The 24,915-nt window shown below is 39.8% G+C and overlaps 1 protein-coding gene across 5 annotated transcripts in view; it reads right to left on the bottom strand.

Moving 5' to 3' along the window:
* PPP2R5E (protein phosphatase 2 regulatory subunit B'epsilon) overlaps nucleotides 1-24,915 on the bottom strand; it is a 74,755-nt gene that overhangs the window by 22,739 nt on the left and 27,101 nt on the right. For 4 of the 5 annotated variants that reach the window (XM_084521709.1, XM_084521707.1, XM_084521708.1 and 1 more), the window contains one exon: nucleotides 10,474-10,670. In XM_084521709.1, coding sequence (XP_084377835.1) covers nucleotides 10,474-10,670 — 197 coding nt within the window. Of the gene's footprint in view, nucleotides 1-10,473; nucleotides 10,671-23,730; nucleotides 23,874-24,915 lie in introns of those variants that run through there. The other variant, XM_084521710.1, reaches the window with a different exon arrangement.

Raw genomic sequence — 24,915 nt, 5'->3', positions numbered from 1 at the left:
TATTAGCTATTAACTTTTTAAAACTGGAACAAATGCTGAAGTATGGCACAAGCAAAACCTGCAAGGAAAAGTACGTACTACCAGAATTAAAAGTTAATCAAATACAAATTCCTGAAAGCTTTAAATTAAGGCACTCCAAGTTTCATACCAACAGTGCCAGGGCCTTACCAGCACGACAGAACAACAAAGGTTTCAGCAACAATGACTGAAGTGCCAGGACAAACACCTGAACCTTAAGCTTGTTAGAAAGCCTGAATGATTTCTGGAGTGTGCATTAAAAAGAGACAGAAGCTTTAAGACAACTCAAAGGCATTATTTTACATAAAAGATTTAACATACAGGAGTAAATGCAAGGCAAGGTAGAATACAGTCCTCGTATAGAGTTTGTTCTCTTTAATTTTCTTTTTTTGCACAAGGAGCAAAGATGGGGAGCCCAACTGCAGCTATTCTCCTGAGGAGAACAGACAGAACAGGTTATCTTCAGGTGATTCCCAGGGGGATCATCATTTCCAAAGATAATGCGTGCCATTACAGCTCCATTAATCACCCCGACGCAGCACGACAGCTCGCTTACCCGCAGTGCCAATTTGCAGCACGCTCCTGTGAATCAGCAGCCGCTGGGTGCCTGATGCCTACGAGCCTCCGAGGGAGAACCGAAGGCACCAAGTCCTCGAGCTGCCCAGCTGTGCGTTACGGACTGACAGCCGTCACACGGAGGTGGGGATGTGCCGCCTCAGAGCTGGAAAGAGTAATTTTTCTCCGCTAGGCAGAAGGCAGCTATTTAGTATTCATCCCTGGGCCCAAGCAGCGTGCCAAAATTCCTTCAGCGAGATGGATGAATCACTTCCCTTCTGACCCCGGCCGGTTATCAAGCCAAAGGACATCCCTGCCAGGCTGCGCACGCAGTCCTTGATGACTCCTCTCCCACGGCCAACACAAATGACTACCGATCAATACCGACTTCCATCTTCCCCTGATTAGGAGCGCCTCCAAGGCCTGATGTTATTTTTGCAAGGGAAACCTGAAGCCTAATAGTCTAGAAAGCTCTATCATGACAGATCTTCCCTACTGTGAGCTCAAAGTTGTCCGCACGCTGTTCTCCAGGACTGCTCCTTACAGGAGATCACATCAAAGCAGGCACAAAACAGCTTACTGCTCCTTCCCCACAACCTGAACACCCAAGTGCCAGAAACCAATTTAACAGGTCAGTGAAATTAATCCATCAGCAACAAGTAAGATTCCAGGATCAAGTGGGAAAAGCCAACGCGATTGATTTTTAAATTGGAGATGCCCAGAAGCCTCCGAGCTCAATGCCTGTGTCACTCAGGCACAACTCTAACAAAACCTCCAGGCAATTAAAAAGAAGTATCAATTCATTAAAATTGAAACGAAAAGATAGAGAAGGCTGCTCTGGTACCACCACAAAGGATGAACCCTAAGTTCTGGACAGATCCAAGGGTTGATACCTGGCAATCCACAACTACAAAGGTATGAATACACAATTGAAAGTAACAGGCTTCAAGAATGCTCTGATTTTATCACCATAGTTATACTTGAAATGTAAATATATTATTATTTATATTAACTTTTTGAAAATAAAGTGCTAAGAAGCTTAAGTCTGACGTCAGGAATAAATGTCTGCTTTGAGAAGCCCTCTCTTTGCCCCTCACTGGGGCACAATAAAATCAGTGCTATAGCAGAAACCCTTCACAAATTCAATTTCAACTCGGTGCTCATATTCCGTGCTGTTTGGAAGAAAGATTTTTATCAGCAATAGTTTTCTTGAATGAACCCTGAAACAAAAACAGTGTGCATGCAGGGAAGTTTAATGTATTAGCTATATAAAACAGGATAAATGAATTAGTGCACAAGGAACACCTGTTCTTCTGTTACCGGTATGTGGAACTGTCCAAATAAACCCCCTGCGCATATGAGATTGAAACTGGATATCTGTGCACACACAGTGCTTAAACTCGCCTGCACACTGCAACAACAAAATGTGGTCAGAGCAAATGTGAAACTCTTGGAACTGAGACACAACATCTCATGGAACAGGCACTGGCACTCGTCCTTCTGAAGCACATCTGCATACATGGGTTTGCATTTTTGTTTTTAGTATTGCTCATGGATTTACATGTTTTAGAGCCCGAAGTGACTACTGCAGTCACTCAGCTGTAATCCTTCTTTATATCCCGTTACACCGCTCCCAGAAGTTTGACAGCACATCTTACAAAAAGAAAAGCCCAATTTTATTTTGACATATCATGATTCCACCAGCTCTCGTAACCTGAAGATTTACTATTAATTTGACTAGGGCACTACTTTTGGTTTCAAGGTTGAACTAGCCTGAGTCCCACTGGTTCCTGTTAAACCATCAGATCTCTTCAACATATACATACATATATATATACATACACATATTTGCATACGCAGCATGTCTCTATATGTGTATGTATTTTTACTTTATGCATACGTAACGCATATACATACACACACATATATATAAATGACACCTCTCAACCTCTTTGATGCTAAACAGTCAGAGCTCAGGCAGATGTTGGTTTGTTTTGAATCCTGTGATTGTTTTTGCCACCCTCCATTAAGCTCCCACCTGTATTTTCATAACCCCTCCAAATAACGCATGCCAGATGCATTGGGGTATGTATAAAAAGCCAGACCATCTCCCTGTTATTTCCCTTTTTTGAACCGTGCGCTGCATCAAAAATTCTCATTAAGATAGCCAAAATAGTCACACAAAATGGTCAAGTCTCTGTCTGCACCACTCTTGCCAGAATACAGTCAGAGTTTAACATAAACATTATTATATACCTTCTTTTTGCCCAGCAGTGTTACTTTTGGCCAGGCTACATGAACTATGGACCATGAACACAGTCAACTATCTGGACCACTGGGCAGGTGGGTCCTCTTCATGTTTTTTTCTAAAAATACTATCAAAAACCTGCAAGATTTTAGCTCTAGATCAGGGCTCCTAAGCTTGTTGACTTCTTATCACCCACTTTAGCAGTAGCAGCAGCTTTTTGCCCATTAAGATGTGCAGGTGGTAGAACTGAGATCCTTAGGATATGGCTGTGTTAGCAAACAGGCACGTGCAACTGGAGCAGGTTGGTACAACAAAATGGCTGGTGCTCAGGTCCTAAAAACCCACATTACCTCTATTTGGAGGGAGGACTTATTTTCTAGTGATCTCTTGCACTGAAGTCCATTAGCGAGTTGGAGAGCTTTAGGCAGGCTCCTGAAGTACACATTTTGTCTGGAACGAATGTAATTCACAAACCCCAAGATTTCTCTATGACAAGCATCAAAGTACAGTGAGAACAAATGGGAGATGCACTTTGAAAGCATGCAGATGATCTGAGTTAGAAGTGCTAACACTGCCATATCCCTAGGCTCACAGGTACACCTTCTGCCTGCTGGAAACCAGAGCTGTGAAATTCCCCTCTAGGTCACCTAGACCCAAAGCATGGCAGGGTACCCTGCTAGTAACTCCATGCACCACTATCGCCTCGTAAATATATTTTGAGACAATTCAGAAAAATCTATTTAATGCATGCCACCTAATTCTATACCAGCACAATATCATAGAAATAACCCAGTTATCTTGGGCAAACCAAAGCGCACAGTACCAGCAGGACCCTTGTCTCTACAGCAGGCAACAGAGCAAGAAGTCTGCCAGTGCATGAACTTGAACTCTAGACCGCATCACAAAACTCAAACCGTCTCAGACTCCAACCTCAGGAACAAAACAGAACTTCAAAACCCAAGAAAACAATCCCCCAGGAGATTCACATTGAGCCTGCTGGCAGGTGCAATGCTAGGAAGGCATTCAAGAAGATGGCACAGCCAAAACAGAGGGTGGGATTGTACACCCGTCTTCCACAAAACCAAAACAAAACCAACAAACAAAAAATGCAGTTGACATCCAAGTACTCCTCGGAATAAAAATATTGTTCCAGTTTGCTTCTTTGCTTGAGACCGAGCCACTGTACTATTATGCAGATAAAGTCTGACGAACGAGAGGCCTATGTAACCAGCAGGAGGAATAATGGATACGGGTAAACCTAATTACAGACTGTCGAGAAAAATTATTAGGGACAACTGCTGCAAGAGGAGCTGCCTCCAACTGATGTTTTTGAAAGGAACAGAGAATGCTGGAGCCTCTTCCTTTAGTAAGTATTGTTTTTAATACAAACTAAGTGTATAAAGAATGTGAATATTATAAAGCATCTAACAGGAATTTAGAAATAATGCATAAAAGAAAACAGATTCTTTTCTTGCTTCTACAGAATTTATAAACCTCAGGTTAAAGAGGAGATAAGCTATAATACCAAATGATTTTATATATTTTTGTAAACTTCAATGGCATGTTTGTTTCATCACAGGTGCACCCATGTGAAAATTTTCACTCCAAGTCCATTGGGGGGTGTCCCAGGACACTGCAGCTTCCTTTCAGCATTTGGGATGGATTCAAAACAACCTTTTCTTCTTCTGATTCAAGCTGAATTGAAGATCAACTCCTACTATTTCGCACGCTTCCAGAAGATATATCAAATTTGTATTAGACAAGACGCATTATTTGTCAATTCTTAGAAGAGTAACTGGTTTTATTTATTTCCCTAAAAATGACATTCAGTGTTATATTTTTATATCAAATATTTGAACCAACAGGAGAAAATGCAAAGGGATTTCGATGAACTGAAAAAGTAAGACTGAATATAGATAGACTTGCATAAAGAGTTCTAGCCAAGAGAAAAAAAAAAAAAAAAAAAAAAAAGTATGATGAATATTTAGCACGTAGGGTGTAACACTGTAGTAGGTTTACATGGCAAAATTTTGGTAGTGGAGGCTGCAGGGGTGGTCTCTGTGAGAAGAATCCAGAAGCTGCCCCATGTTAGATAAGGGCCAGTTTCAGCCAGCTTCAAAATGGACCCAATGCTGGCCAGAGCCGAGCCAACAACCAGTGTTGTTTGCACCTCTGGGATAGCAGATTTAAGAAAGGGAAAAGGAAAAAACCTGCTGTGCCACAGCAGCTGGGAGAACAAGGAGTGAGACCCAGCCCTGCAGCCCCCAAGGTCAGTGCAGCAGGAGGGCAGGAGGTGCTCCAGGCACACAGCAGCGGTTCCTGAGGCCTGTGGAGAGGCCCCTGGTGGAGCAGGCTGTCCCCCTGCACCCATGGGTCCCACATGGAGCAGATCTCCACGCTGCAGCCCCCCCATGGGTGGAGGAGCCCCTGGTGGAGCAGGTGGATGTGGCCTGGAGGAGGCTGCGGCCCATGGAGAGCCCCCGGGCCGGAGCTGCAACCCGTGGAGAGGAGCCCACGCAGGAGCAGGGGGGCTGGGGGGAGCTGCCGCCTGTGGGGGACCCGTGCTGGAGCAGTTTGCTCCTGGGGGATGGACCCCATGGGACGGAGCCGTGTGGGAGCAGTTCTTGAAGAGTTCAGGAAGGACGGCATCCCATGGGAGGGACTGTGAAGGAGCGGCAGAGACAAAGCATCAGGGACTGACAGCAGCCCCCATTCCCTGTTCCCCTGCACCCCTGGGGAAAGGAGGATGGGAGAAAGGTGTCTTTAGTTTGTTTTTAGTTTCTCACTGCTCTAATGTGTTCGTAATATAGGCAATAAATTTCTCCAGTCTCCCTACCCTGAGCCTGTTTTGACCATGACAATAATTGTTGAGCGATCTCCCTGTCCTGATCTCAACCCTGAAGTCTTTTCCGTCATATTTTCCTCCCCCTTTCACTTTGCAGAGGGGGAGTGAGAGAGCGGCTGTGGTGGAGCTCAGATGCCCAGCCGAGTAAAAACACTTGGACATAAGCAAAATTACAGACTATAAAGCAATTCATAATGTCCATCAACAGACAACAAGTAGCTGAGAAAAAAAGAAAGTATTTTAACATGCCCCAAAATTCATGGCTTAGTAAGGTATTCTTTTTATTTAGTGTATCAGTCACAAAAAGCTCCAGAGCAGAATCTGGTCTTACATCTGTTGAAAGGATCCTTCCTGCAGGAAAAGGAAGGGAATTCCTCTGGGTTTATGTCTAGAGAAAAGAATTAGAATCTGAGGTTTCAAAGGCAAGTTGTGGTATTTATTTGGATACTCACTTAATCAAAGTTTCTTTCTCTGTGTTGTAAGCCACAAGACACCTAATATATATATTGGTATTTGATTTTGGTTATAGAGATTGCTGTTTGTTTTACTTGATTATTCATTAGAGAAAAGGGAGAGGACAATAGGAAACTAGAGATATTTCTGCACCTACAGGAATGGAGACCAAAGTAATTCTCTATTCTAAAAGCTACCTCTCAAAAAAGTTTAACCAACTCTCATGGGCTGAGAAGCATCTATGCGTGTTACATAAACATCACAGAAAATGTTGGGTTGAGTTCCCAATTTCTGAAGAGGCAAGGAGGAGAGCTTATATGTTCCTCACCAACGAGAAGATGCATCCAGATTTCTCAGTTTAACAGCTTGCTAATTTCCACGGTCTTTTGATTTTTGAAATGAAACAAATCAGTTTCCTCAATCTAAGTCTATCTCCAGAAAACAGGAAAAGCTGTACTATGTACACCCTGCAGGATACTGTAGATAACAACAAACATTTATTTCAGTCAACTACCATGGCATAATCTACCAGCAAAATCGGCATCATTAGTTTAAGCCTCTGCATTTTGCTCAGACAGGATCAAATTTTAGCCAAAGTGTCCAATTACTGGCTCATAAAGTCACATTACTGGCATCTCCTTCTTAGCAGAGAGTGTTTTAATTGGCAAGGACCTTTTTTCCTAAGACTAGCCTAATTCTAGAGATTGTCATGTGCCCTCCTGAACAACGCATCCAAACTGCAGGGGCTGTGCGCTGAGCAGCACCCTTCTGAATAAATCTGTCCAGCTTACGCCAGTAACACCAATCCCAGCAGCTCTCCCCATCAAGCCATATTGATGACAGTGATGAAGCTGCTGCAGACTGGCTTTGGTGACCATTAGTAATTTAAAATAAGCAAACACCACAATACAGCACTTCTATATATACCAAGCTGAAGTGAGTGGTTTACAGAAGCAGGCACACAGGCTGAGAAATAGCCAGGTGATTTCACACCGAGCTATAAACAATATCATATCATACACAGAAGAGAAAATGTGATATTATGATTAGGAAGCAAGGTTTTAAAAACATTTAGGATGACCAACAGTAAAAAATGCCCAGGTGCTGTCATGCTAGCTACCCCAAACGACTGTTTTTCAAATCCTTATATGGTGACAGTACCACATCTTAAAAGTAATTAAAAGTCTGAGTTTCTGATGAATTTGATAGGCAGCCTTCCTCTATCCTAGTATATGTAAATTTGAAAATTTGGGTCATAAACAGAACACTAGTATACATGAATTTAGTAAAACTTTAAGGCTTTTCCAGAGATACCAATTATTTTGACATTTTAAATAACTAAGGTAAGAAAGTACTTCCGCCATTAATTCTTCTTTATAAATGTAAATAATTTTTTCAGAGTATCAGCTTCAGACTGCTGCATTTTTTCTTCTGCTCTTAAATGATGCCACGTTTTGCAGAACAGCTGCTTGCTTTTCCCCTGTGATTAGAATTCTTCTTTTCTATTCCAGATTTCAGTAGCCCAATTAATTCTTGCACTCATGTCACAACCTAGGATCTGAGCGCAAAAAAAAAAAAAAAATCAGGAAGACATTCCAAAGGAAAAAAAGAACATTTGTGCTCTGTTATGGTACGTTTTAAGACACTGGTCTTTCAACCACAACACTCCCATGACAACTGTGGCAGGCAGGCAGTGCAGACACCGATCTGGTAAGGCTGCAGATGCTGCTGTTTTCTTGGCTATCGTGACAGGTCAGAGCTTGTCAGTTTGACAAGTCATTTGTGAACCCAGCTGGAGACCTAGATGAAAATTCTAGGAAGCAGACAATGGTGGCAGTTGCACAGGTGACCTCCAGATGTCAACTGCGTCCAATTACGTCCGTCTTGGCATTACAGTGTAAGCACCTTCTGCTTGAAACAAGAAGATGCATTTATTGCATAGGAAAGTCAGACCAAACATCACACCACAGCACTTGCTGTCACCAAATCAGACTAATGTTTGCTGCTTATCAGGTAATCTATGCTAAAAACCTATTTTCTATAATATTAGGAATCCCACCTTTGCCTCTGTGACCTGTGTAACTGTACTCACTCAGTTCAGTACTTCAATACTGGAGAAGTCTTGCTTTTTACAGGCAAAGACCAGGAGGAAAAATAGCACTTTTACTACACAGCCCACCTGTAAAATAGAGAATACCTGCAGTCCAATCTGCCAGAGGTTGGACTTGACGATCCTTGCGGGTCCCCCCTTTCACCTCATGATGGTCTACGATTCTAACTTTCTCCAGAAATTATTTCAGAAAAAAAATATGTCCACTTCCCTAATGAGTTAGGCATCTTTTTTATTTGAAAAATAAACTAGGCTTGGGCTACTGACTAGCCAGCTACAGGGCTTGGGAATATCTTCAGTCTTTCCATTCTTAAGTACCATGGCAGTGAGGATAAAACATGGCTTGAGTTCAGCACTAGAGTCCAGATATAAGAAGAGCAGGATGCACTGAAAGGAACATGAGAATACAGGAGAAGATAGAACGCTTTTCCATCAAAAATGATGGACTGAAATTCCTGAATCTCCAGTAGCAAATATCTGAATGCCACCAGAAAAAAAATCATGCTGTCTTCACTTGCAGTGACTGCTGTATATCACAGTTAGAGACTACACTTAAGTAAATTATTTAAAACTGCTTTTCAAACTATTTAGGCAATGCCTCATTTCCTTAAGATAAAAACAGTTTTGTGAATCAAACTAGGCGACTGCAGGGACTGTAGAACACACAAGCAAATGGGTCTCATTACGGGTTCATGTTCAGATTGCTTCACAGGTTATGATTTATTATTCAAATCTAATATTTTTCAAATCGAATTATGAGCAGTTACTGATCAGATGTTTCTTATTTCTTGCTATGGTAAAAAAAAAATGCTATAAACAAAGTCAAAGAGAAAATATAATCTCAAAAACAGAAACATTGAAATAAATACCAAATTCTTACAGAAAGCAAGGTTCAAGGTGTCTTCTATGTACCAAAAAAGCACCCATTTTTACTGCAGTTATTCGTGCAGTGTCCTGTCTATACAGGAAGTATGATCTCATCAGTTCACCTGGAGGGGTACCAGGAAGAATAAAGTACCATTTGCAAGCCATTCAGATGCTACAATGCAGCACCAGCAGAAGAATTCAGCAATGGACTAGGAACTCTGTATTCAGACAGTATTTGAATGGTGCATTAGACCTCATGCTGAACAAATAACACAAGTGACTGAAAAGCAGCAGCTCCTTCAGAAGACTGTACCAGCACAGGAGGGAAAACGGAAGAGCAGGAGAGATGAAGGAGCAGTCTCATCACGTAATTGTAGACTTTGTGTAAATGCAGACAGATTAAGAAGCCATATTAGGATTTTTTCCACACACACTTAACATTTGTTTGTTGTTTTGTTTGCTTTTCAATTCACTATTAAGTGCTGGATGATTCTGTCACAATGTTCAGCTACTTCTAAATACTACAGACAAGCAACACAGCATGTAATTGCATGCCAGGAAATAAATAAGGAACACATATTCTGCAATATAAAATCTATTCACGCTTCTCTTCTCACAGCACATATATAGCCAGTGGATTCCATGATCACCTGGTACCACCATTAGGAAACCAACATCACCAAATTGACATTGAAACTAATTGTCCTTTCATTTAGATAGCAGGTTATAAGAGTTCCATACGGCAGTACAGAATAAACATTTCAAAACATAGATTGGTTTTGCCAATTATAATGAATATTCTTCACAATATAGCATTTGATTCTGTTACCATTTTAGATTGAAAATACCATTATTTGACAATTTATGTATAAGGTATGGCTTTTACATGATACACCCATAAAATTTTCACACCATTCCTATTACAACGTTTCTACCATTTATTATTTAAAATTAATTACCCGTGCATACTTTGAGCTATCTCAGAGTTCAGTACAAACTCAAATGCTTGGATAAAGTTCAAAGAAAGAAAAGAAAATTCTAAAATTGTTCCATTATTTATACTGGGGAGGGAAGGGTACAGGGGAGAAAGACAGGCTCTGATATTATGTCTGCTGGGTCTTTCGATCAGGAAACAAGCCAGGTTTCCTTTCATACACTTCTTACACTATAATAACCATCATTTACTTGACTTTAATTAAGTATATATATAAAAATTAATAACTTTGCCTTTGGAGAATCATCCCCAAGTGATGTCTAGCAGAAAACACAAACCAAAGGCCTCATTTAATCCACCTACTCCAGGGTTCAATTTCGCCCACAACGTGTAACTGGAGCTGCAAGTGGATTTAAAGAGACCATGAGAAAGAAGAAACTCACCATTCTAACTACTTCAGGGTAAGTCTGCTCTGTCAAACAGCCTCTGCTTATTGTAATGTAGTCCACCAGTTCATTAAGAGTGGAGCGCTTGTATTCTTTCATTTTAAGGTCTGAAAGCGTGTCCATGAAGTCAAAAATGACACAGCACTGTTGAAGTTTCTTTAGGAACAGTTCAGGCTGCTCTGAAGATGGAACGTCTATGAAACAAGAAAGGAAATCTTGGTGAGTCTGGCATCTTTTTATATGAAACAGGATTTCTTTTTGAAGATTAATTTCAAAGAAAAGCAGCATTCATGCAGTTTTCATAAAACAGAGCTCAGATAAACAAATGCACCCACCCCCTGTAGGAACTATATTATTATTTTGTGTTTGCGATCTCAAACAACATGTTGCAGTAGTAAGTTAATCAACCGCCATTAAGAAAATAAGGTTCACAAAAGAAGTCCAGGCTTGAGTGGAAAATACAAATGCAACAGCATTCAGGACTTAATACAATACACCACTACTTTCACAGGAGGCTAACATTCCCCATTGTTAACTTCCACACCAAAGGAAGATGAAAGAACTGTCAGATCACATTTGATTAATAGCTACTTCCAAAAATACTGCGTCACTTAGAACTGCATATGAATATACATGAATATAGAACTCTATACGAACATACAGTAAGACTAATTCTGCAGACAGTTTTTCAGACTCAATCATTACCCCCACGTTGACAGTTTCCATAGCAAAATCAACTGCAATTTTACTGAAACAGTGAGGCCTTTTTGCTGTATTACAAACACACAGTATGCATTAATAGGAAAAATATCACACGGAATATTAATATTTAATTGCCCAATAAAGTAAGCAGAGTGTACTACTTACAACTTTTTCTCATTTTTCTTAGTTCTCAGCGGGTAAGACTTAAAGTAATAAAGGGAACATCAGCTTCTCTTAGTGGTTTGTTAGTTTACCAAGTTTATCACAAGTGCACAGAAAGCTCAGTTTATTCAGTGTTCATGTACGTAAGAAGTTAACAAATACAGAAGAGCTGCAGAAATTAAATATGCATTTTTATTCTGAAATATGCCCTCAAACTAGAGGGTACTTCACTTCCTTTGATCTACCTCTTTGTTTTTGTTTTTTTTTTTTAATTTGTTTTCAAGGCACAAATGGTGTGTCAGCAAGTGATCTTCAAAGCAACAATACCACATGCAAATGAAAAACATTGTTGATCATAGAAAAATTGTTGATAGAAAAATTAAGTAGTAAAGAACTGAAAATTAAGTAGTAAAGAACTGATATTTCTTTCTTAAAACTTGGACACAAGTTTAAAAGCCAACCTAGGATGAAACTTCTTAAGACACAGAACACATCACGTCAAGAAATACTTGCTAAACACTGCAAGCTGTTAGTAGCTTTACAGTATTTTTAAGGACAAAAAAACACAAATCTGTCTAATTTAAAACCACATACACGACAGTTACTAGTCTCAAATCATAAGACCTATGAAATATTAAAAGGTCATAATACATGTACTTCGCATCAACTCCTGGCACTGCTTAATCACTGAAAAGAATAAATACAGATTTCAGTACAAATAAATATGCTAGATGCTTTCTAAACTGACAAGTACAATAATTTATTTAACCTTCCATACACAGCAACGCAGCTGTGACAGGATTCAATAGTTCTCAAACTGTATTACACTAAGAACAACGAAGATCTTGGCAAAGTTTAACTAACAAAACAAGATAGCATGCACCTGTCAACTACTCATTAGGCTTGGGTAAGCTCAGCAACTGCTCTGTCTAAAGAAAATTAAGGGGGAGAAAAATTGTATAGTTACGACACCACACTTCAGATCCTCCTCTTAATTGTTCACCCCACATTCCCAAAGGGTTTATTCATCTGTGGAACAGAAGCAACGTGGCCCTGCAGAACTCCATCAAGAAGAGCTGTGCAGGAGAAGAATCCCCCCAGACACTCAAGACAACTGAAGGGAACAAAATCAGGGCACCATCAAGTCATTCCACTGGCAAGGTCTCTCAGAGCAGGCTGTCCTGAAACCTAAGGTAAGTCAAGGAGTCAGAGAAAGTCATCAGCCCTTACTCATTACAAAAGAGATCACTTCTTTTAGTGCCCTTTCCAAGGTAGAAGCCAGTTTGAAGTCTAAGAGATGAGAGGCCTAAGGAACATGTGTATTTGTGAACTAATGCGTTACTACTTTCTTTGTTCCTTGCCCTCAAATGATACAGAAAAAGGAAAATGGATTTCAGAATTCACTGTTCTTAGCAATCAATCAACAATTCATTGATTAAATACTTCTCTCAAAAGACAGACTGTAAAAACAAGCTGAAAAAAGAGATAAAGAATTCAACTGGTTATTTATCAAGAGCATTATGTTCAGTTCTAACCTGCACTCTTCCTTATGCTAGTGCAGGACATGGCTTTACAACATGTAAATGGCATCAATAAAATCTATGATGTTACATAAACATAATGGGTTTTTGTTCGCATTGTTCCACATAGCTTGCATGCATTTACTTTGGCCAACAAGGACACCCTAGTCAGAGACAAACACAGGCTGAAATCAAATGAGAATCCATTAAGATTTTCAATTCACCACCAGTTATAACCAGGCTCAAGACTGCATTCATTTTATTGTAGTGTCACCATTAAATAAGGATTTTTTAAAAAACCTAAAGCATTAAAGTAACTAATAAAAGCTTACTGTCCTTTTTCAGCTAAGTATCTGGGGGTGTGAGAAAGAAACGAAAAATATAATTAAGTTCTTCTCAAGAAAAGCTACCATAGAATAATACTACATTAATTCCACGTCAGACCCACCATGTCAGCAAGCCACACAAACTATATGGGCAAGCTCTTCAGAACAAAACAAAGATGAAGAAAAACCCCGAACCTGTTCTGATCAAAACTGCTTTTGTTTACGAAGCAATTTGCCATCCACACTGCAACATAAAATTGCAACAAGTCTCATGTAATAATATTTATTATTGGTTTCGAGGATTTCAGGTACTTTGGGAACAGGTAACACCTAATGTCTTGATTTTTCTACCTGGGAACAGGAAAAGTCTCTGGGAGTAGACTTGTTGGAGGCCACGTATGGGGCAGTGTAAATAAAGTTGGTATTCCATGCTCCCAACTTCCCCTCCACAACCATATCATTAGTTGGTGTTTGGACTTTTGTTTGTTTGAGGGTGCGTTTTGTGATTTTTGGAGGTTCGTTTGTTTGTGTTTGGTGTTTTCCTTCATCTTCTGGTGCCTCTTTTGCAGGCATACAACCCTAACTTAAAGATCACTAGGAAGGGACATCCAAGACTACTTACTACGTGGGGTACAGGTGTGACCTAGCTCCACAGAGGAGCTTAACTCTTCGGTGCCACAGCCTGAAATGCAACACGCAGCTCACTGCAGAGGTTCCCAACTCACTGATGTAACAGCAAATCGTTTTGTTCTCAGCAGACAGCTACTCAGAAATTTCAATGAATACTGCAACATTTTACTCTTGTGCTAACAAGCAACAAAACATATAAAAGCTGAAATTTAGTAACCTTCTGTATCACCACTGTAACCACTTTCAGCTGAAAGAACAGAAAGTTGAGCAAGGACAGTAATAAATCTGTATAAAGATCTAGAATACTTTTATAATATATAAAGTAAAATCAAAATGACCATACTAAGTGTCCTGTGTGATTTATGCCCAATGCTCAGGAGAGCATACATTTACTAAGAACTAAATTTAAAGACTGATAAGCTTCTGTCTGGATGACTGTGAGAACACAGCTCATTTTCGGAAAAAGGTCTCTTCCACCAGTTAAATTTCATGCTGAGAAGCTTGTCAGTCTTCTCCTTAGCCATTTAAACACAGCACAGAGCTTCTGAAATACACTGAGTACTCACAGATTCAGAAGAAACTAGCTCAGTGACAGCACCTACTCATAAGTCTGAACAATAATAATAAAAAAAAAAATTCTAAAACCTTCAATAAAAATGAAGTATTTTATAAAGTGATCAGAAAAATTGACCTAAAATACCACCAATTTTGCAGGCATGGACTAATAATTGTCATTACAACAACTGGAATACTAATTCTAAAATTGCCAAAGCAATTCAGTTTCTCTTGATAGCCTTTTTCCAAAACAATCCTAATCCAACCAGCCCATCCCTTCTCATCAATCATCTCTGCAGTCTCTGCCTTCCAGCTCCTTTACCAAATGAAGAAATGGAAAAATGAGAGCATACTTTCATTGCAACTTTCTAACAAAGTAAATAAAAGTGTTTATGCTACGTGCATACTTTAAGAAAAATAATTTACAGGTAATAGGTTTTTGGATCATGGAAAAGTCAAATTATGCAAACTTGTAAAATTGCATCCAGGGAACAGAGAGCTGCGGTTCTGAACATGCTCCTTGCAGTGACAGTGAAACATGAAGAGAGATACTGAACACCTCAATCATCTCCCCGTGATCCACTTCAGGCTGTAGTTTGCAGGGAAGGGTATAATGCTGGGAAGCAAAGAAGTGATGACGATGGGGTGCCGAACTAATAAGCAAGCACTGAGACTGCAAGGAAAAGTTAGACAAAAGACAGAAGACGGCATACAGAAGAGGGAAACAAGACACATGCTGCAGATTATATATAAAATATTTAAGTAGAACCATGATATGCCCACACGTGCTATCAAAACACTTATTAATTAAAAATAAAATCAAAATGCTCTTAGAAAAACTACCACTTCCAGTGTATTACTGGTGGCAATATATAGCCCCTATATATTATATGAAGTTCCTATTGTTCAAGAAGCAAAATTCCCGGTTTTTGTTCAACTAAAACCTGGAAAGTTGAATGTAAAAGTCTGCTGGTCTTCTTTGAAGAGTTCACTTTATGAGAAGGCCTAGTGAACTTCAGCCCAAAGCCCTGGCTAACTGAAGGTCCTGTCGTATGTACACCCAGGGTATAATGAGCTACATTTCCATAAGTCACTTTTCATGGTAGAATTGGTCTTGAGATGCCAAGTAGTGCAAATGTTTCCTCCAGCTTCTCACACACACTTCTTAAGGAAAGTAATCACTGTTCTGATTACATTCATTTAATTTTCATGACTGGCTGTCAATATTATGAACGCTTTGTGAAGTCAGTAATCATTCATTTATAATAAGGACTTCTTTTTAAAGCCATTTTCCCAATCCATTCTCTACTTAATAATTAGGCAGGGCAGCAGCAAGACGTTGTGTTCAACATACACGAAGCCTAACCAGCACCAACATTATTCACACAGCAATAAACACAGTGGGACAAACTCAAGCTGACTTTCATGAGCGAACACGCACAGAAAGCAAAGCACAACACTAACACGCTGCTTCCAGCACGTTCAAATTCACAGCAGAAACGTAGCAGAGGATATGCTCCATCACCTTGCTTCTTAATCAGTGTCCCTTCAGATCATCAATCAGAAAATTGAGAATTATTCACCTGACCGCAAACATCTCCCTGCTCAAACCGAGCATGTTCTTACCAGGTGGGAATCTCCCAGGTGCTTTCTCAGGGATCTTGGGTACTGCGAATCCTTTTAGTGCTTGCTCATACTTGCTGATCATTTTACAGGGGTTTTCAGCAAACATCATTTACTGGGACAAGTGGTCTGAAAACAGCACAGATCTGGGATTTGGTTTTAGTGCCCTGTGTGTGTACAGAATAGCATTACAAGCAACAGGGGCTACTTCTTATAGATGCACTCTTTGCTATATACGCTGCCTGAATCTTTGGACATAGACACACTTTTAAATATATTAAACACAATTCAGCCTTTATTCATGCATGTAAAATATTACGAACTTCAGTCTCTGAATAGAACACATGGATGAAGGGGGGCTGTTTCCTTCATAGCAAGACCAAGAATTAAGAACAAATAGACAACGAGAAAAAATTCAATAAAAAGGTATTTTTAAAAACTATGTTTTTAAAGTTTATGGAACTTCCAAACTTTTTGCCTACTTCCAGAGCAGGCATGGTGCATACAACAATTCAAGCCTCTTCATGTGCCAATACAGCTCAATCCAGAGCCATGGCAGTCCGTGGTTCCATGAAGAGATGCCTTTAGGCTATGCTTTGTTGGGGTATGACCAATACATGTTCCTCCCACTCCTGATTATGCCAGTGGTACCTGTACTGTGGACATCCTTCAGCTTGGAAGTGGACCAGGACCACGAGCTCACCTGTCAAGCTACTGATGATGCATAGCAAAACACTATTGCATCCACACATGTTGCAAGAGGACTGTATTAATGCAAATTAGCACTAATGATGTGAGCAGAAAGCTTCCCAAGCACACAAGGTTTTTAAGTTTGGGTACTCTTATTCATCACTAGCCTAAAGTGATGAAACCCTTACAAAACAAAGTGATACCAAACATCTCAGATAGCAATAAGCCATTGAGGAAACACACAGTGGACAGAAATCAGAACTCCAGCACCTCATGGAACAAGAGGTTATCAGGTATTTGGGTACATCAGCTGCTGTTCTGGGCCCCACGAAAGTACAGTGACTCACAGGACACCCGGCAGTATATAGCAACGCTGACGCCAGTACTAATAATCACCGTGTTTCTCCATAACCAAACAGCAATGGCTTCTTAAGCTGACAATATTTTTCAACCTTCCCTTGTTAGTTCTTCAAGGAATGGGAAGTTTGGACTAACAACATAATCCAAGACAGGCAGAGTTTACCTATTCTTCCTACAACTACATTTAAACCAAAACCAAAACCAATCCAGGTCAAAAAAGATGGCAGAGAAGGTACAGAAAAGAATTCAAATGACATGAATTTTAGAGGAAAAACTGATAGAAGATCAAGTGGATAAATATACTGAAATATTTCGGAAAAGATGAAAGAACGACAAAACTTAAAGTATTACGAGAAGGGGAGAGTGGGAAACCAAAGAAGCAGAGTAAGAGCATAAAATGTATTAAAAGACCAGGAGAGAAACAGATTGAGGTAAGGCATGAGCAAGAAAAGACAGAGGAAAAAGTTTTGTGGAGACTAGGTAACACAATTAACAAAGCAGAATACTTGAGCTCCCATATTTTCTTTCTAGAAGCGTTTAAGCAAAACACAATGAATGAATTACTGCTTAGGGTCTGGATTTGATTAAGCAACTACATATTTCTAGGTTCCTGACACTGTGACAACTTTAATAATCCCATTACAATATTTACATTGAGTTCACCTCAATGTCAAAGAACACTTTTTTTTTTTTTTTTTAAGTCATGAAGTGATCACAGTTTTTGTGGATTGCTTTCTGTTTTCTCCCATGTTTTATTAATATTTCAATACCAGTGATTTATATATATATGTATTTATTTATTTTTAACAGAAGTGAAAAAGGCAGGCAGAAATACAGATGTTATTTCTATTTCCTAAATTGCATACGTGGCATAAAATCCCCAAATAAGACAAAAATACTCTGCTGAAAGACCAAGAATTATTGTGGCCAATTTTCCTGAGCTGACTCAAGTTTCTTTTACACTGGCTCAGAAAGTTCATGCTAGTTGTGTTAAGTAGATTATTACCAAATTGCACTTTCAAAGTACAAGCCAACCTTCATTCAGAAGAGGCAAAGTCACTGGGTCTGCTCAACCCTTACTAGAAGGAACTGCTGTCCGTGACTATCCCGCTGGTTATGTGGGGATACCAAACTGAGGTATTAAAAGAAAAAAAAAAAAAGGACACATTTGCCACACACTTTCTGCCTTATCTTCCACCATGAGATGAGAAAGACATAACTGGTTCTTTTCAAAGTCTTCTCCATGGGCAAGGAAAAAAAATAGTAGAAAAGTTTTAAACATTTTTAAACATGCACAAAAAAAAAAAAAAAAAAAAAAAAACTGTTCATCTTCTATTTTCCAAGTTTATGTAAAAACAAGCACAGGTCTGCTTACTGGATTTTATTTTCTTCTTTTTAGGCACCAGCCTGGTAAGTTATCTAAGTATAGAAAAAGCAAACAACAACAACCCACCAACCCAATTGCATGCTGGAAGAAAACAGTAAAATCTGGTACAAAAAGCTCACACTTCAGGAGCTCCTGGAGCTGCGTTAGAACATCCTTAAACTAAGAATTAAAATATTCACAAACCCCCAAATATAATCTGTCACATTATATTCCATTACAAACACGAGACTCTACATGAAAAATCTTGAGACTCCACCACCAGTAACTAGAAAGTCCAACTCCTCACACCTTGCCCAATTCTAGCTGCACGTGCCTGCTCTTCCAAACCCTCCACTGGTTCCTTCAGTGGCTACCAGAGGAGCTGCACACCTCAATTCAACATTCAGACTTTTCTGTACACATTTAAATTGCAAAAGCTACAGGTAAAGCAGGTACAAAAGCAGCTGAACTTCACTCCAAAATGCCTTCTATTTGCTCAGCTCCTCTATGCTAAACCGCCTAACAAGCACCTGAGACAGGAACAGAGTGTAAACAAACATCTCCTTTTCCAAATGATTTCTCAAGTTACAGATGCAGAGCAAAGTTGCACTGGTAGCTCAGTGCTCCTCCGGGTCACCCTGCTCCTGCTGTCTTCCTTTCCTTTAAGGACACCTAGAGCCCTTTAAGCTGTTTTCAGTGTGTATTTTTAATTGCCTAGCTCATCTCTAGGACCACTGCCACCCTCTCCCCATTCCTGGAGACTTCAGGAGAGCACTGGTATTCCAAGTGTCAACCAGATGCAAATCTTGGCTCATTTCCATTTTGCCAGACCATGAGTGCGTCTGTCTAAAATTAACACAGTACTAGGTAGGAGTGAGTGATGACGCTGCAGCCTCAACTTCATCATTTCTTTTGTCTGTATTTTAAATTAGTGACAAATATCAGAAAAATGGCAAAACAAGCATTTTGTAACGAACTCCTCATGGTTTTCACATTGCTTGGATGGCAAAAAATAAAAATAAAACAAACAAACAAGAAACAGAAGAATGTTTCTAAGTTCCAGGCTATTAACAAACACCTGTGCAGAAAGAAAAAAGGATGGCCCACTGACCTAAGACACAGGAATCCTTAAGAGGATTATTATCTTCTTTTGATAAGATTCTTATCAGATCACTATTTTCTTTTCTAGATGACACAAGAAGCTGTTGCTCTGTAATGATTATTAAATGTAAGAACACAAACAAGTCGCAGCAATCTTAATGGCTACCTTCCACTCTGTGGTCACAAGGCAGCTCAGGATTTGCATTGGAATTTCCTTGTTTTGTACATGAAGTGCAGAATGAAATCACGACAGAACTACATCGTGTACTTGCCTCCTTTAGGAGTGCAATAATTATACCTGGCTTCAGAAGTGCTCTGAAACTGCTCTGCATTCAAACACAAACACGTAACACTCCTTTTCCTCGAACCACGGAGTATCTCTATGAAATTTCTTCAGAAACACATAGATGCTTTAAAACCACCATCACCACAGACACACACTGAACCAAGAGCCAGGAAAGCCAAAGCATAACTCTCACCCCGATGTGCTCAGAACAAGGACCTGGACTGCTGCTCTGCTTGATACCAGCCCAATAAATCATACCAGAAGTCACAGTACTTCGTTCTCCAGTCAGAGAAGTAATTAAGTGAAAGCTATTCTACATATTCAACCCACTGTTGAAGAGATCAGGCTTGTTTTTCAAAATGTTTAATTTACTTGAATAATACACAAAGATATAAAAGAGAAAAAAAAATACATAACCCAATTTATGTATTTAAAAGAGTGTAACTAAACCCTGGAAGCACAGCTTCCATTCTCTTCTCATTTGGCAGCAGAAATTTCCTCAAGAACACACTCTACTCAGCAGTAATTCAGCACAGCAGCCTCTCAGCGTTTTCCAGTAACGTGCTACGCAAGCTGACTCCTCCACCTCGTGTCTGCCTTCTCATGCTCTCCGCAGAGGGAGCAATGTGTGTAACGGAGCAGGAGTTTTATGGAACTGCACAGGTTTGTGTAAGGAAAGAGACCAGATGTATAATAAATACCTTTGGACGGTGCAGAAGCTGAGAGTTCATTCCGAAGGAAGCCTACGAAGTTCTCCTCACACAAGCTCCCTCTTTCTTGGAGAGGCTCCAGCACAATGGCAGAACAAAATTACCAGGTTTGGCCTTCATCACTCAGTCTTTTAAACACCGCCTCTACCCACTGAGAGGCTCTGAGATGAGAATCAGCACCTCCAGATGCACTCAGTGTCACACCAACGCCATGTGGGGCTGGAGGGCACTCGTCCCTCAGGAAGGCAGCCACGGAAGTCACCGCTCTCCCCGTTACATCCCAAAAACCTGAGGGCACATGCTGAGCCCCCTGCCAGCTGAGAAGCTAGAAAGCAGTACTCAAAGATGCTACACGAGGTCTTTGCCAAGAGAGGAGGTTACCATATCAGTTTCTCCTTCAAGATATTTCCCTCACATATGGCTCCCCAGCAGTTAGGACCAACCAGCCACCCCTCAAGATAGGGCCATCTGTATGGCTCAGACTGTTTTTCAGTGTCTTATGACAGTAACTCAAATTAGCCAAGCTGTTAAGATACAGGAATGTCCCTTCTCATACTGCCAAGCCTCATAGATCTATCTAGTTGACTAACTAAATAAATCTACTTCATTGTATTTTGCTTTGACAATTCCCGCAGAGCTCTCCCACATACACCAGGGCACAGAAATATATCCCCATTCCAGGTTTTTTCCTCCAGCAACCTCTTCATCTTCAGATTATTCAGGATCAGGAACAGTTCAACAATAGAGGGAGAAAGAATGACAAATATTACTCCCCAGTAACCTGCCACATTAGTCCATGTCATGCTGGATATTTTATGTCATTTGTATTAACGTTACCTATTTCTGGGTAAAAACACCAGTTCTCTCTTCGAAACTAGTGCCTTTTCCATCACAGAACAGCAAATCTCAAGTTACCAGTTTTAAAATGACACCTGAGATGCTCATTTACTAGTAATTAGCATTCACATTTTGAGTGCAATGCTCTGTTATACCTAAATGGGTATTTTTGCTAAAACTTGGAAATCTGACTGACGTAGAACATTAGGACACTCCTCTACCTTTTTAACAGTAGCTTTTTTTTTTCCTGCTTGAATACTAAATGGGATAGACACTTTATCACCCTAACACAAAGTTCTAGAGAGCAAAGACCTGATTTCTGAACATTTGTAATTGTCCAAAGAACAATCTTTCTCACAGCTCTGCATTACCACAATGTCCATGGAAGTTTTCTCTTTATCATCTTTAGCTCTGACCTCTTCTGAAAACGCTAGATTAAAAAAAAAAAAAAAAAAAAAAAAAAAGAAAGCAGTTTTCTTTTGGTAGAATATATTACCTGCACCCATTAATATAAGTCATGGTATTTTATTTTTGTCCTTCAGAAACTTCATCTGTTACTGCACAGACAAATATTGCTGCTGATCAATGCACCTTTGGACCTGAAGCATATTCCACTAAAGATTATTTAGCACATCTGCATTATGACCGATCTACAACAGTTTGTTATCTGTAAAATATTTATAGTAGGTCAGAGTTTTACATTTAGTTCTTAAGATTCATAAACAAGCTCAAGAAAAATGAAAACTACATAACCAAGGATATGTCAGGCAACTAATAAAACTGAAGGTATGACTCTGCTGCACATCAAGAGTCACTCTGCAAAACTTTATTAGTTTAGCCCATTACAAGTGCTAACCAGACGTAACTGTTTAGGCATTAAATATACTCAATTAAAATCTCTCCTCTGCGGTCACCTAACATTAAACTTCATTGGCAACTGCTACCTTCTCTCTACCTCTTCCCAAACTACTCACTAGTTAAGGTGCTTCTGTACTGAATGAAGATGATAAGCTGGAAATTAGATTATCAACAATATTTATCCTCAGTCATACTGTGGTTGCAAACTTCATCTTCAGCTGGCATCTTGTTCAAACTGAACTCATGGGAGTGTTACATCAGTTCATCAGAACGGCAATTACACCTTTGCTCTAATTGGCAGAAAGCTCATTGCTTAGTAATCAAGAAAAGGAAGAGCAATCTCATCGGTCATGTGTTCCACTAAAAACTAATGGTGAAAGACTCACCAGGAGAAGCGTGTACTTTGCAGCTTTAAATGTACTTAAGTAAGTCTAACCAGACCTCTTCATAAGTGAGGTTATCCAAATATGCTATATGTATATGCAAATATGCTATATCTAAGAATTAGCATAACTTTTAAAAGGCAATTTACACAGTCTTTGCAAGTTAAGAGCAGTGATCAAGAAAGCACATATAGTACAGCAAGCATGCTTTGTACCTGACCACATGAACACAGAAATGGTACATTTTCTAGTTGGCACAAACATTTTAGGATTGGCAGCTCCATTACTAGGCCACTAGTAAGAGTTCTGAACTTTCACGCTTCGTTTGCCTGTTTTTTAAAACTTACTTTTAGCTGGATTTTACAAAATAGGACTTCAGGTGCATCTTTTCTCGCCTTATTTGTCATGAAATATCAAATTCACGGATACATTATTAAATGACAAGTAGAGCATGCCATTTACAGTGAAAACAAGTATTTTAAATAATTGCCTCCATTGGACTGAAGTCTACCAAGTGAAAGCAGCCAGCCTTCTGCATTCTCTTTACGTTACATTTAGGCTGTATCAGTGAGCACATGCAGACGGCCCTGTCCCAATCCAGCAGCAAACACGCAGTCAAAACAGGTCGGCAAAGAACAAAAGAGTTTTAAACAACACTGATCCAGCAGCTTCCGTATCCTACAGGAACGGCACAGAAGGACCTCTGAAACTGCTGCAGTCGTAGGATGAATTTGTAACTGTAAGGGCTGGCAAGCAAAATACAGTCTCGTAACATCAAGCTCACCTCCCAGTATCTGGCAGGTTACTCAATTATTTGGTCTCAGAGTGTCAGGCAACAACTAATCACCTTCAAGCAAACCTACTGAAGCAGCACTTCTGTGTGCATTACTCCTCCCTCTGACAGAAGCGTTCAAGTATCAATCCTTAATATAAGACCTAAAATTTTAGCGAGCTTTACACCCACTCCTCTGGTTCTTGGCATTTAGAGGATGTTACAGCTTGCTTCACATTAATATCAACGCTAGCATTATCCCTCTTATCAGAAGGGAGTGAAGAGCCCAGCTCTGCATTCCTCCTGCAGCTGAGGCCCCTTGGTTTGGGGAGCTGATCCCATTACCTCCTGCCATGTCCATGGCTGCTCCTACCTTTGCCTGTTCGTGGAGTTTCTCACAATCATGTCTGCAATACTCCTTTCTGAAGCTCGCCTCTTTGTCTCGCTTCTCTCAGTCTGCAGCTGAAGACCTTCTCCCAAACAGCCCCCAGCTTCTCCAAATGCCATCTATTTTTACCCAGGTGCTGCCGTCTCATTCCGGATGCTGCTAATTGGCCCCTTAGTCACAACTGGAAAAGTAACCTCGTCGAGTAACTCTTTCTCAGCTGCTGCACTGAGGAATACGTATGCCTCATACTTGCATGTATTCGAATGAGGAAACTTCCAGTAAATTTGTTCCCATGCAAGGGGAAGCGCAGAGTTTAATACAAATTAACCAAGTCTTAGCCTGTCAGATTCTATAGCGACTTCACTCAGACACTTTTTAAAGTAATGACATTATTGCATGAGGATTTTATATATTTAACATTGTAAATCCAGTGAGAAAGCACCACGGAAAACAAGAGATGCTGTAGCATTTATCAACTGTTTTTTCCTTATTCACCGGTCTTTTTTTCCATGTATTATCTAGATAAATACATAAAGATGCAAAGATCTCCTCAAACAAAATGACAGAAAACCTATGCCGAAATTACATTTGCAAGAAGTGAAATAAATGATGAAAATACATGCACAGGAGCACCCAAGTCTCAAACAGGTGTATTTCCACACAGACTTTTCTTATATACATGACATAAAACAGCAGGCTTCACAGACACCAATCACACAACTCAGGGAGTTGTGTGTGCTTCTTAATCATCTTGCTAATGAAAAGTTACCGAATCTCAGAGTTTCCTCTCTGGTATTCTGCTTCTGCATAGCTACCAACCAAGATGACACAAACAAAAAAACAGATCATAAGACAGACTAGTTAAGCAGCTTTTACTAGGAAAACAGTGGGAAAAGTAAATAGCTAAATGATCTAAATTCATCCTAAATTACTTTAGTCATTATGGTAGTTTATTATTCCACTAGAAAGGCAAATTCAAATGCTGACTATTTAAAAGCCATTACTTCAGAAATATACAACATAAATGAGAAAATTAGCATTTTATTAAGAGAACTTGACTCATTTTTACTAATGAAGACCGCAATCACTTAATAATAGTTTAATGAATCCCCTCTCAAAAGTCGGAGGTTACCACAAACAAACACATCACGCGTTTTCGATAACATGAAC

Source organism: Aythya ferina (assembly GCF_964211825.1).
Source record: "Aythya ferina genome assembly, chromosome: 5".
Classification (NCBI taxonomy): domain Eukaryota; kingdom Metazoa; phylum Chordata; class Aves; order Anseriformes; family Anatidae; genus Aythya; species Aythya ferina.
The sequence above is the reverse complement of the archived record's forward strand: the minus strand, read 5'-3'. Positions and strand labels throughout refer to the sequence as shown.